Genomic DNA, 12,438 nt, shown 5'->3' with positions numbered 1-12,438 from the left:
GGACAATGGGGGAAGGGGGTAATGGGGTGTAATGTATGGCGAATGGGGTCAGTGAGGGGGGTGGGGGGCAATGGGGCACTGGGAGGCCACAGGCAGGAGTGGGGCCGGACACTGGGGGCGATGCAGGGCCCTGGGAGGTGACGGAGGCATCGGGGTGATGCGAGTGTAACGGGGGGGGTGGGGGGGGGGGGGGGGGCAGGGGGCAGCTGCGGGGTTCGGGGCAGCGGGGAGGCCTCAGCAGGGGACACGCAGCCCCCCCCCGTCACCCCACGCAGCCGCACCGTGCATCTCTTTATTTCCACCACGGGCCCCGCAGCGCCCCTTTTTGAGGTGGGGGGGGGCTCCCGACACCCCTTTTCTTTTTTTGGGGGGGGGAGCTCCCGGCTCAGACGATGGCCGCCTCCCGCAGGGGCTCCCCGCCCAGCAGGCGGCCGGGCGCCAGCCTCTCCACGTCGATGGTGCCGCAGCGGCCGTGCAGGAGCAGCTCGGCGGCGGCGCGGCCGGCGGCGGGGGCCTGCTGCAGCCCGTGCCCGCTGAACCCCCCCACCACGAAAACGTTCTGCAGGCGGGGGTGCCGGCCCAGCACCCCGTTCTGGTCGAAGGCGTTGTAGTCGTAGTAGCCGGCCCAGGCGCTCCTCAGCTGGGTCAGAGACGGGGCGTGAAGAGGGGTGCGCCCCCCCTCCCGCCCCCAAGTTTATTTTTGGGGGGGGGGCGCCCTACCTTCAGCGTCTGGAAGGGGGGCACGCGGTGCGCCAGCCGCGGCCAGACCTGCTCCTGGAAGAAGCCGTGGTCCACCTCCAGGTCCCCCGTGTCCGGCTCTTCCCCCTGCGCGGGTGACACGTCAGAAGGGTGTCCTCCCCCCCCCAAAAAAAACCAACCCACACTGCCCCCCCAGCCCCGGGACGCACCTCGGGGGGGCTCATGCCCCCTAGGAAGTTGCCGGCGATGCCCTCGCGCCGAAAATAGGCCCCCGAGGTGTCGATGAGGAAGGGGCACTCCAGGCCCGGCCCGTCGGGGCAGTGCCACACGTAGACGTACCTGCGGGCGCAGCGCCGCGTCCCCTCTCCGTTTCGGGGCTTCAAAAGCGCCCGAATAGGGGCGGCGGGGGGAAAAATCCCAACGTTCGGGGCCGGCACCGACCTCTTCCGAGGCTGGATGGGGAGGGGGGGTGGGGACCCCCCCGGCAGCCCGGCGGTGGCCGTTTCCAGCAGCTCCCCGGTCCAGGCGCCGGCGGCAGCGACGACGATGGCGCAGGCGACGGGCTGCTGCTCGGGGCTGTCGGGCAGGCGCACCTGGGGACAGCGGGGACAATGGCGGGGGGGGGGACGGGGTGGACCCCATGCTGGGGATGGTGGTGGCACTGGGGGGGGGGGGGGGCACACTCACGTTGACGTATTTCACGCGGTCCTGCGCCATCAGCGGCATCTCGTCCTCGGCGGGCATGGTGAACGCTGGAAATATGTGGGTTTTTTTTTGGGGGGGGTGCGGGAGAAGGAGATTACAGGCGTCCCGGTGCCCGGCGGCGGCGGCAGCAGCGGTGACCGCGGTGTCACCGCGCCGGGGGCTCACATTTTGCCTCCCCGACGCAGCTGAGGACGCCCAGGGACATGGCTTTCCTCCGGAAGGCGTTGAGGAGGGACCAGGGGTCGAACCAGCCCTCGTTCTCCAGCCCTGTGGGTGGGGGGACGCACAGGGGCACACAGCCGGTGGCACCGCTGTCCCCAAGCCCCCCCCCCCCCCGGCTGACACGCAGCGCGGCCCCCCCTCACCGTAGGACGCCACAGCCACGTCCTCCGTGTTGATCCAGGGGAACTTGGCCTTCAGCTGGCTGGGGGACAGCAGGGCCACCTTGGCGCCTTCCTCCCTGGGGACAACGGGCATCGTGTGTGTGTGTGGGGGGGGTGACAACACCACGGGGGGGGGTCGGGGGGGGGCCAGGCCTCACCTCTGCAGCTTCACGCCGGCCTCCAGGGTGGCAGCGCCTCGCTGGGAGGCCAGGAAGAGGTACCCCGAGGGCTGGAACTGGAGGTCAATGGGGGGCTCGTTGGGCACCCACAGGTAGTCCTGGGGGGGGGGGGACACAGCCTGGTGAGCGAGGTGTGGGGGTGAGCCCCCCCCGCCGTATCTCCCCCCCCCCCCCAGACTCACGTTGATGTTGCGGAGGAAGGCGGCGGAGAAGAGGGACAGGCGGATGTTCTCGGGCAGGGAGAACTGCTGCCGGATGCCCCCCACCGACAGGACAGTGGAGGCCCGGGAGTACTGTGCGGGGGGGGGCACACGGGGGTGAGAGGGGGGTGCCTGTGCCCCCCCCCCCGCCCTCCCAAAAGCCGGGGTCTCACCGTGGGGTCCCGCTCCACCACCAGCACCCGCATGCCGTGCCGCCGGTTCTCCAGCGCCTTCAGCCAGTAGGCGACCGCCCAGCCCAGCACGCCCCCCCCCCACCACCACCACGTCCGCCTGCTCCGGGGGGGGGCAGCTGTGGGGGGACCACGGCGGGTTCCAGCCCCCCGGCCCCGGCACCTGCCCGCGCAGCGTCCGGCCCAGGCGGGACAGCGCCGGCCCCAGCTCTGCGGGGAACGGGGGCCGTGGGGGCGCAGCGCACGGACGCCCCCCCCCCAGCCCCCAGCCCGTTCGGAGCCCCCCCTGCCCCCCCCCCCAGCCCCCCCTGCACCCACTGGGACCCCCCCGTCACCCCCCCCGTCACCCGGCCCCCTCCCCCCCTGCCCCCCCCAGCACCCCACGTGCAGGTCCCCCTGCCCCCCCCAGACCCCTCCCCGAGCCCACTCCGCACCCCCGCCCCCCCCCCCCCCCCCCCCACTCCCCCTGGAGCCCCTCCGGGCCCCCCCCGCGCCCCGGCTCCCGCCCCCGTTTGGGTCCCCCCTGCTTCCCTGCGACCCCCGCCGCCCCCCCCCGGCTCCCCACGACCCCAGCTCCCCCCCCCCCTCACCGCGGAACACGTCGGAGCTCCGCGGGGCCGCGACCTGCAGGGGCCGCCCGGGGGCCGCCCCCCCCCGCGCCCGGGGCCCGATCCCGGCGCGCAGCGCCCGCAGCGCGCGCCCCCCCGGCAGCATGCCGCCCGGCCACGCCCCCTCCCCGCCCGGCCACGCCCCCTCCCCGCCAGGCCACGCCCCCTCCCCGCCCGGCCACGCCCCCTCCCCGTCAGGCCACGCCCCCTCCCTCTAGGCCCCGCCGCCGCCGCCGCCAATCCCCGCGCGCCCCGCCCCGCCCCGCCATTGGCTCTCCGCGCGGCCCGCGCCCGCCTCCCCTCCCGCCCCGCAGCCAATCGGCGGCCCCGCCGGCTGGAGGGGGGAGGGGAGGGGTGCCTTCCGGCGGAAGTACCCCGAGGGGGGCAGTGCGACGTGTGCGCGCAGCCGGGCCCGGCGCCCCGCCGCCGCCATGCTGGACTTCTTCACCATCTTCAGCAAGGGCGGGCTCGTCCTGTGGTGCTTCCAGGGCGTCCGCGGGCCCGCCGCCGCCGCCACCGCCCCCGTCAACGCCCTCATCCGCTCCGTGCTGCTGCAGGTCCGGGGGGCGCCGGGCGGGGCCTGGGCAGGCCGCTGAGGGGGGGGGCGGGACCCCCGGGACCCCCTCCAGACCCCCCCCCCTGGGAGACCCCCCGTCCCCCCTGGGGCCCCCCCGGGACCCCCTCCACCCCACCCGGGACCCCCCAACCCCATTGGGCCCCCCCCGCGCTGCCCCCTCCCATCCCAGTCCCCTCCGCCCCCCCCCATGTCTGTGCACGGCCGGGTGTGCGGGGGGGGGGGGGGGAGGCTCTGCCCGGGGGGGGGGGCACCCCCCTAGGGTGGTGCTGGGCTCGCCGGGAGGGCGGCCCCGCCTGGCAGCCCCCCGGGGGGGGTGGGGGGCCCTGCGCAGGCAGCGGGTGCTGGGGTGGGAAGGGGGTTATCGGGGGGGGGGGGGGCCCCCGCACGCAGTCAGGCACTCAAGTGGCCGCTTCCTTCCCGCAGGAGCGAGGCGGCAGCAACTCCTTCACCCATGAGGCCCTCACGCTCAAGTACAAGCTGGACAACCAGTTCGAGCTGGTGTTTGTGGTAAGCGGCGCCCGCGGCGTGCCCTGCCGCCCGGGGGGCTGAGGGACCCCCGGGAAGGGGCCGTGCTCAGGCTTGGAGGGGAACAGGGACGCTCGGGAGAGGTTCGGGGCTCGCTCAGGAGCTCCGGGAGGGCTGGAATACCAGCTGGCGCCTTCCTGCCGGGCTTTCTGCTGCCCACCCCAAACCTCCTGAAGCCCTCGCTGGGTGAGGAAGCTCGGTCAGGCCGGCATGGGTGGCAGCTCGCGCTTCGGAGTCGAAGCTTTCCCTGGGATGTCCCGTCCCTGGCGTTCCTCCCGCTCTGCCGGTGGCACAGCGCTGTGGAGGAGGTGCTGCCCGTTGGGAAGTGCCGCAGCTGGGCCAGGCGTTGGAGGGAGCACCCCTGGGATGCGGCGTGAGCCCTGCGGGGCACCCAGAGGGACGTGGAGGGCGCGGGAACGGCCGCATGTGGGGCACGGGCAGCTCACGCCTCCCCGCCAGGACAGCAGAGCCCGTGCACATGGGGCTGGAGAAAAATCATCCGCAGCAAGCTGATGCTTTTGGCACACACCGCCGCGGTTCGACTCCCCGGATGGGGTTGCTTTTGGTTCTGGGGTTTTTGGGACGAGAGAGGCTTCCCCGAGGGTGCTGGCGGTGTCCTGCCCGAGGGCCGTGTGCTGTAGGGTTTGGTTTGCTGGGTGAGGCCCGCGGGGTGCGACGCGACTGTTTCTCCAGCCACGCGGCGCTGCGGTCCTCGTCGGTTTATTTCAGTGTCTGCGGTAGGAGTGAGACGTAAGCGCTGCGGCTGGGGTGGAAGCCCCTCGGGGCGTTAGGTCCTAACGGAGCTGCAGTGCAGAACAGCCCCCTGAGGAGCCCGCTGTGACCGCACCTCCTGAAGGGAAGCCAAACACGTGTGTTCGTTCTTGCGCTTTAGGAAACGTTCTGAGCTCTCTCCTTTAAGCGCTCTCGGCCTGGCCTCAGCGAAGCCCCACAGCCTTCCCCGGGCGCCTGCGTTAAGCACAGGGCTTCCTGGTTTTTTGGTGCAAGTCGCTGTTGCTGTGGAGCATCCAACCCATTTTTATTGGTGTCACGCTTCAGCGTGAAGCTCTGCGTCGTGCCACTTCTGCTTCTTCGAGGGCACGTTAAAAGCTTCAGAGGTTATATTAGAAAAGGTAGCCTGAAGCTTGCATCATCTGGTTGCTGAAGTGAAAGAACCTCCTGCCAGGTGCCCTAAATCTGGGAGAGGTCGTGGCCTCCTCCTCGCCAGCTGGGTGTAAGGGCGGTTAAGATTTCTCGCGGAGTTTCTGCGTGTGCCGCTTGCGTAGGGCGACCTCTTTTCCCTGTGCTTTGTCGCAGGTGGGCTTTCAAAAGATCCTGACTCTAACCTACGTCGACAAGCTGATAGATGACGTGCACAAGGAGTTCAGAGACAAGTACCGCAACGAGTTTCAGCAGAAAGGCACTCTGGGCCTCCTAAACGGCACCTTCGATTTTAAAGATGACTTTTTGCGTCTCCTCCGGTAACGAACTTCCCTGCCGCTGCAAAGCTTCCCCGGGCTCGGTACCGCGCTGCTCGGCGCGGCGGGGGCTGTGTCCGCGTGGCTTTCGCTCCTTCCCCTGCTGGAAGTGAAGGCAGCTCTGCGGGCGATACCCGGGGTTGGGAGATCCGTTCTGCTTTCGTGCTGCCCGCTGGTGAATGCCCTGCTAACTGGGAGGGGCTGAGCCCTTTGAGGTTGCCGTCCAGAGCAGAGGTGGTCGTGGGGACGGGGGCCCAGAGCTGGAATTCGGGCTGATGCGCGCTGTCCCGCAGGGAAGCGGAGGAGAGCAGCAAAGTCCGAGCTCCCACCGTAATGAAGACATTTGAGCAGTCTGTGAAGTCTCAGAAGACCGTCAAGTGTATGATAGAGACCCGAGGGGAGAAGCCAAAGGAGAAAGTCAAGACCAAGAAGAATAAAGGTTCCAAAAAGGAGGGTGAGTTGATGGGAAAGGTAAAGCGTGCGTGTACCTGTGGGGTGTAAATATTCCACGGCTGCGAAATGCGGGTCACGCGTGTCCCAGCCTGCGCTTCGCTGCTCCTTCCGCATCCCCGGGGCGCTGCTCGGGGGCCTCTGCTCGCAGCCGAGACGGGTTCGTGAGGGGAAAGCCCTGCTTAGGAAACCTGACTTCTTGTCGTGACTGAGCCTGCTGGAGTTCAAGCGGCGTTTGGACAGCGCTCTCAGGCGTAGGGTCTGGGCTTTGGGTGGCGCCGCGCGGACCCAGGAGCTGGGCTCGGGTCCCTTCCAGCTGGGGATATTCTGTGATGCCGTGCTGCCCCGCTCTGCGGGAGAGCGGGCGCGGTGCAGCGGGAGCCTTCCCCTGGGCTTGGCCTTGCCGAACTGTCCCGTCGGGGGAGGAGGCGGCTCGGTGCCCTTCGGGAAGCGATGCAGAACTGCCAGCAAGACTTTAATTGGGTGCGTCTCGGCTCTGCCCTCGGGAAAGGAAGCGGGGAGCACATTGAGGAGGGCTGGCGGTGTGAGATGCAGCCCCTCCGCTGGGACAGCGACAGGCAAAGGCCGTTGTGGTGGAACGGCGCTGTCGGGTCGCCTGTGCTCTTGGCTCTTCCGTGGGGAGTGACGTGTGCGTGTTGTACGCACAAAGATGTTTCGGGAGAGCCGGTTGCTCAGCTGCCAGTCTTGGGAGGACCGTATCCCAAACGCAGCCGCCTTTGGGCCAAAATAAGGTGCTCCCAGTTCTTGAGGCTTCTGAAATCTCAGAGGTGAGGCTGGAGCAGGCCTCTCTCTTGACAGAGGAAAGCCTTGCGTGGCGTCGGTGCGATGCTGGGTGGTGGCGGCGTTGCCTGTTCTGCAAGGCTGAGCTTGTGCTGGGCTCCGTCCCGCAGGAGCGGAAACTGTTACAGCATCCAGTAAAGCAGCCCCGGGTGAGAAGCAGCCCTCGTCAGCTGGGGACAGGGAGGAACTGACCAAGGATGAAATACTGCAGAAGAACCGGGAAGAATTCTTCAAGAGACACATGAAAGCAGGGGAGAAGTCCAGGTGGGTAGCGAGGGTACGGACAGGTCGTGGCGAGCCTGCCTGGGCTGCGGACCAGCTCCTTGCTGGTGGTGTGTACAGGAAGCTCTGTGCCATCCCTCAGCCGTGCCTGAGCCTCCCCTTCCCTTAGTGACCCCGAAAGTCATCCCGCTAACCATCAGACCGTGCTCAAAGTACAGTTTAGAGTTCAAAGTGTAGACCTCGTGTGCAGGTCCAGGTCTCTTTTTGGCGAGGCTTTCCCACTGTGAGTAAAGGGCGCGTTGGTGCCTGGTTTGGGTTAAAGCGGCCTGCATCAAGCGTGATACGGGACTAAAGTTCAGATAAATAATCTGTGGGGGCCTGGCATCGGCCAGTTCTAGCTTCGGCTTCTGCCTTTTGGACGCCTGGGCTTTGAATTTTCATGGCTTCTAAGGAGGCGTTTGCTCATTCTGAACAAAATGTGTTTCTGGTCTTTGTTTTAGCAAGTCTCCGAAGCCCGATGCTCAGAAGGAGAAGGGGAAGAAACCCCGAGTGTGGGATCTGGGGAACTCTAATGCCAAAGTGCTCGATTACAGTGACTCCACTACCAATGGGAACTCGGAGGCCTGTCCCGTGGAGGAATTTGACCCTGATGTGGTAAGAAGCCAGGTCGCGGTGTCTGCTTCAGTGCATTGTTCTCGAATCGGCTGGGCATCACGAACGCAGCCTGGGCTCCACGGCTGGCGGAGAGCTAGAAAAGGGGATCGCGGCGCCCAGCCTCGTGAGTGTAAAGCAAAGTCTAGAGAACGTTTTCTCCTGCTGCGACAGCAGCAAGCAGCACCAGTTAGCGCACGCTGGGTCAGACAGCTGAGCCCTTCTGACGGGGATCTGCGTAGAGTTGCTTCTGCTGCTGACTGTAGTTGGCGTCGCTCCTGGTGGCGGTGAGGGCAAGCCAAGAGGACACAGTTGGGCAGCTGCCGCTTCTCAGTGCGCTGCCTTCCCCTTGCAGGCCCTGGGGGATCGAAATCGGGAGCCCGGCCGCCTCTATGACCTTGAATACGAGAGCGATGAAGAAGCTGAAGAGGAGAAGGTTATTCAGAACACTTCAAAACCCAGGTAGGAAGCTCCTACGGCCCCTGATTGCTACGCACTCCTCGTTTTCCCTCTCGTAACTCATCTTCCAGTCTAACCAGTAACACAGTGGAGACAAACGGGTGTGTTTGTCAGCTGCGTGACAGGCTCGTGCGTCTCCCTGCTGCTGGCAGTTGCACGCACCGCGCCGTTCACACCCGAAGGTAACTACTGTGCTTCCCTGCAGCACAAAGAAGGGGGGCCTTGGAGGCATGTTTGGCATGCTGAAAGGCCTGGTGGGCTCCAAGAGCTTGACAAGAGAGGACATGGACCCGGTTCTGGAGAAGATGAAAGACCATTTGATCGGTGAGTGTGGGTCTGCTGCGTGTGGGCTGGGCTGGATGGATCAGGCAGGCCAAGCTGGTTCCCGAGCCCTGTGCTTAGGGAGGGCTCCAGAGGGTCGGGCAGGGCCCACGGTTTGGGGAGTTGCTGCTCACAGGAAATGTCGCAGGTTCCTGCCTTGCCCCTGGGGGAGTCGACAGCAGAAGACGACAGCAGTCTCGTCTGGAGGGGGGACCCTGCCGCTCAGCCTTCCCTTGATCCATCAGACTGCCGGGGCTTGGTGGGACGCTGGTGTCCAAGCGCGTGGCACCTGTTCGGCCCCACTAACCCCGATCTCCTCTCTCTCCCAAAGCAAAAAACGTGGCGGCTGAGATCGCAGTCCAGCTCTGTGAATCCGTGGCTAAGAAACTGGAAGGGAAGGTGATGGGAACGTTCACCAGTAAGTGGCCGCACTGCACTCCTTGCTCTTTGGTGTGGGAGGCTTGCTGGCCTCCATCTCCTGCTTCTCTGACCTGGTGCTACGTGGAATTGGGCAGTCCCGGCAGCTGCTGCAGCTGTGCTGCTGTTGAGTTTTCTCTCAAATAAGCGTGGGAGGTCCAAGCTGCGCGAATAGGCTTGACCCCAGCTACTTTGTAAAGAGGGGGAGGCCTGTGCCTCCTGCCAGCTTTGTTAAACTGAGCAACCATCTACGGTACTTTGGAAGCCCCCTGGTGTCCTCCTGGCCTCCTAATGTTTGGGTTGGGGCTCAGGGCTTCCCTGGACTGCTTTCCAGCCGTGACAGCTTCTCTTTGTATCTCCTCTTTCCCAGCGGTGACCTCAACAGTGAAGCAGGCCCTACAGGAGGCTCTAGTGCAGATCCTGCAGCCCCAGCGCCGTGTGGATGTCCTCCGCGATGTCATGGATGCGCAGCGTCATCGCCGGCCCTACGTGGTCACTTTCTGTGGTGTCAACGGTGTCGGGAAGTCCACCAACCTGGCCAAGGTAGGGCACGGTCCTGCCGGCTCCCTGGGACGGGGCTGCTGAGTTCAGGCCACGGCTGCTGACGAGGCTTTCCCGTTGCTGGCTGCAGATCTCGTTCTGGCTCATCGAGAATGGTTTCAGCGTCCTCATCGCCGCGTGTGACACCTTCCGCGCGGGAGCGGTGGAGCAGCTCCGCACGCACACCCGCCGCCTCAACGCCCTGCACCCCCCGGAGAGCCATGGCGGGCGGACCATGGTGCAGCTCTACGAGAAGGGCTACGGGAAGGACGCGGCGGGGATCGCCATGGAGGCCATCTCTTACGGTGGGAGGAAGCTGGGAGCAGGAGGGGCTGTCCTGGGGGCCCTGGGCTTCCTCCTGCTCATGCTGCCTCCCCCTCTTCCCAGCTCGTAACCAGGGCTTCGACGTGGTGCTGGTGGACACGGCGGGCCGCATGCAGGACAACGCCCCGCTGATGACCGCTCTGGCGAAGCTGATCGCGGTCAACGCTCCCGACCTGGTCCTGTTTGTTGGGGAAGCTCTGGTGGGAAATGAGGCCGTGGACCAGCTGGTGAGTGCCGAGGGTTTTCCTGCAGGGCAGATGGGGGCGGGAGGTGTCCGCAGGTTTTGTTGGAGGAGTTGTGGACAGCGTCGGCATCACAAGCGCATTTCTTGGATGCGTTCTCTTCCTCAGGTCAAGTTTAACAAGGCGCTGGCTGATCACTCCATGGCCCAGACGCCCCGGCTCATCGATGGAATCGTGCTCACCAAGTTCGACACCATCGATGACAAGGTAAGGAGACCGCTTTGTGCCCCAGGAGGGATTTCCTTTTAACTGGAGCCTTGCAGAGCTGGTGTGAGCACCCGTTGGTGATGGGAGGAAGGAGAGATGCAGTCAACAACCGGGGCGTTTCTGTGCTGTCCTGGATGCAGTTCTCTGCATGTAAATGCACTGCGATCACCTAAACAAAATTTAAGCGTACTGACTCCTGTGCCTCTGGAAAAATGGCTGTGAGGCATCTCAGTTCATAAGCATTCTTGCAGCGGGTCATACAGGGTTGGGACTGTGCGGATCTGGACAACAGGAGGCGGCTGTTTGATGTGGTTCCCTGAGGAGGCAGCACTGGAATAGCTGCAGCAAGCAGAGGGATCTGCAGGGAAGAGCACCGCAAATCGGGCCTTCAAACCCCGGATTAAATGCCGTGCGGAGTAACAGCGCTAAAACCTCGTGGCAGGGCGAACCTGCTTGTGCAGCATAAGGACTGAAATCCAGAGAAGGAGAAACCCTGGTGGGAGGCGAGCTGTGGCTGTAGGTGGTACCGATACCTGGCTCGGCGATGCGTGACGCCCCACGGGGCCTGCGCCACTGGGAGCAGCCTGTTGGCAACGAGCAAAGCAGGCTGAATTGGCTCTGCGTCTGCCTGTTCTCTCAATTCCAGCGTTTCAGGCTCAGCAATTCTGATCTTTGTTGCGTTCTCGGGCCCTTATTTTCCTTCCATGTCATGGTGTAGGGTGAACTAGAACTAGTTCTCTGGAGTAGCAGGCTCTGTACAAGCGGGAGGAGTGGGGCTTTTTATTTTTATTTTTTATTTTTTGGAAATACAGCCCCAGTTGGCCCTGGCTAAAGATGCTTGTCCTTGGCAGGTCGGCGCTGCGATCTCCATGACCTACATCACGAGCAAGCCCATCGTTTTTGTTGGTACTGGACAAACCTACTGTGATCTGCGTAGCCTTAACGCCAAGGCTGTGGTCGCAGCGCTCATGAAGGCCTAAAAACAACGATTGCACCAAATTGCTGTCCGCAGATGTCTCAGAAGAACATGCTTTACCCCGTGACTGACTAGTCTTTCCAGTGTAGTGCAAAACAGAATGAAGGGACGCGGGCGCGAGCGCTGTGCTTCCCCTGCCTGCCTGCGCCTCCTTCCACTGGCTGCGTGAGCGTGAACTAGGACGGCGGTGTTTCTGGTCGTTGTGCTTACTCCAGTTAGCTCCGTGCTCTCCTGCCATATTTATTGACTACAGTTTATTTTTGGATAGAAGCTGTCTGCTCCAGCTGGAGCACTCGTACCTGGTCAATGCCGGGGCTTCGCCCAGCGCCAGCCTTTCCCCGGGTCCCTTCATTCTGTTTCAGTGACTCGGCCTCCCTCACACAGAGGCTGAGACCAGAGCTTTGTATTGTTCATGCTGTACAAGTGGCAATGCAAGGACTTGCTGTGCTTTGGGGCTGTCCAGTTGTTAGCAGCAGCTGGGGGCTGTCTGGGGGGTTGGTGGAGGTGCTTACTGAGCCTGGGAGCTCTGCTTCTCGTTTCTAGACCAGCTTAGGGAGGATGCAGGCTCGTTTGTCAGGCTGGAGGCAGGCACGCGGCCCTGCAGGCTGCGGAACAGCAGCGTTAGACCATCCGACCCGTCACAGTGCTGCTAGCTTGATGGTGGCAGCTCACCAAAGTTGATAAACCAAAAATTGCGACAGCCCGCCCCTGTGCTGGGCAAGCAGGGGCTAGAGGGGGGATGTTAAATTGCCTTAAGGGGTCCCGATTTCTGTTGTCAGTGGGATTCTGCCGCAGGGCACCCAGGCACTGCATGTTGTGGCAGGAGCTGGGGAGCTGTGGCAGCTTGGTCTGATCATCTGAGTTGTTCTCCTACCAGCCAGAGGGCGACGAGCCCCTGCGTGTCTTCTGCCTGCTGGCCTCAGTGTTAATTGCTGCCTCAAATACGCTAGCAAAAGGAAAAAAATACTGGAAGACAAGGGTGGCTGCTTGCTGCTTCCCTGCGCCCTTTCTCCCCCTTTAGAGTGCCTCTTGATCCCGGTCTAAAGTGCTACACTGAATAATACAAAACTCTCTTACAACGTCTTGTAGCTCTGTCTTGCAGATGTGCTATAGTGCAATAAATTGAATGCTGTCTGCTGAGAGACATAATTTATAAATAAACTTCATAATTTGTTTTCTGTGTATATATAACTTGCCTTCAGCAAGGACGCTTTTCTCCTCACGGGGGAGACAACTCCTGCCTCTGGCTTCAGCCTGCCGGAGTCCAAGTCCCCGGCGGGCTCTGT

The 12,438-nt window shown here is 64.1% G+C and overlaps 2 protein-coding genes and 1 long non-coding RNA gene across 3 annotated transcripts; 2 read left to right on the top strand and 1 right to left on the bottom strand.

Moving 5' to 3' along the window:
* The first annotated feature begins 193 nt into the window (after positions 1-193).
* Positions 194-547, top strand: LOC136786725 (uncharacterized). Its single transcript, XR_010826207.1, has 2 exons — positions 194-330; positions 410-547. It is a non-coding gene; the product is annotated as an uncharacterized lncRNA (long non-coding RNA).
* On the bottom strand, positions 279-3,072 carry FOXRED1 (FAD dependent oxidoreductase domain containing 1). The gene is given in 12 exon segments (XM_066981250.1): positions 279-640; positions 721-825; positions 909-1,038; positions 1,141-1,292; positions 1,387-1,451; positions 1,570-1,671; positions 1,770-1,864; positions 1,946-2,064; positions 2,149-2,259; positions 2,340-2,438; positions 2,440-2,567; positions 2,948-3,072. Coding segments are annotated over 12 exon segments (1,485 nt in total). The 5' UTR covers position 3,072; the 3' UTR covers positions 279-385.
* A 257-nt stretch (positions 3,073-3,329) lies between these two features.
* SRPRA (SRP receptor subunit alpha) lies at positions 3,330-12,326 on the top strand. The gene is made up of 14 exons (XM_066981249.1): positions 3,330-3,522; positions 3,966-4,049; positions 5,382-5,545; positions 5,836-5,996; positions 6,904-7,057; positions 7,516-7,669; positions 8,022-8,128; positions 8,331-8,449; positions 8,778-8,864; positions 9,234-9,406; positions 9,495-9,708; positions 9,791-9,954; positions 10,078-10,176; positions 11,028-12,326. The coding sequence occupies exons 1-14, from the start codon at positions 3,397-3,399 to the stop codon at positions 11,154-11,156; spliced, it is 1,935 nt and encodes a 644-aa protein (XP_066837350.1). The 5' UTR covers positions 3,330-3,396; the 3' UTR covers positions 11,157-12,326.
* Positions 12,327-12,438: the final 112 nt, after the last annotated feature.

This window comes from Anser cygnoides, chromosome 21 (assembly GCF_040182565.1).
Source record: "Anser cygnoides isolate HZ-2024a breed goose chromosome 21, Taihu_goose_T2T_genome, whole genome shotgun sequence".
Lineage (NCBI taxonomy): Eukaryota > Metazoa > Chordata > Aves > Anseriformes > Anatidae > Anser > Anser cygnoides.
This window is presented reverse-complemented; position numbering and strand designations above follow the sequence as displayed.

What these genes read in the sequence shown, in the direction of transcription:
- SRPRA (XM_066981249.1), top strand. Translation starts at nt 3,397, where the DNA reads ATGCTGGACTTCTTCACCATCTTCAGCAAGGGCGGGCTCGTCCTGTGG. An exon ending in TAAAGGTTCCAAAAAGGAGG is followed by an intron (nt 5,997 to 6,903) that starts GTGAGTTGATGG and finishes TCCGTCCCGCAG; the next exon opens with GAGCGGAAACTGTTACAGCA. An exon ending in CATGGAGGCCATCTCTTACG is followed by an intron (nt 9,709 to 9,790) that starts GTGGGAGGAAGC and finishes CCCTCTTCCCAG; the next exon opens with CTCGTAACCAGGGCTTCGAC.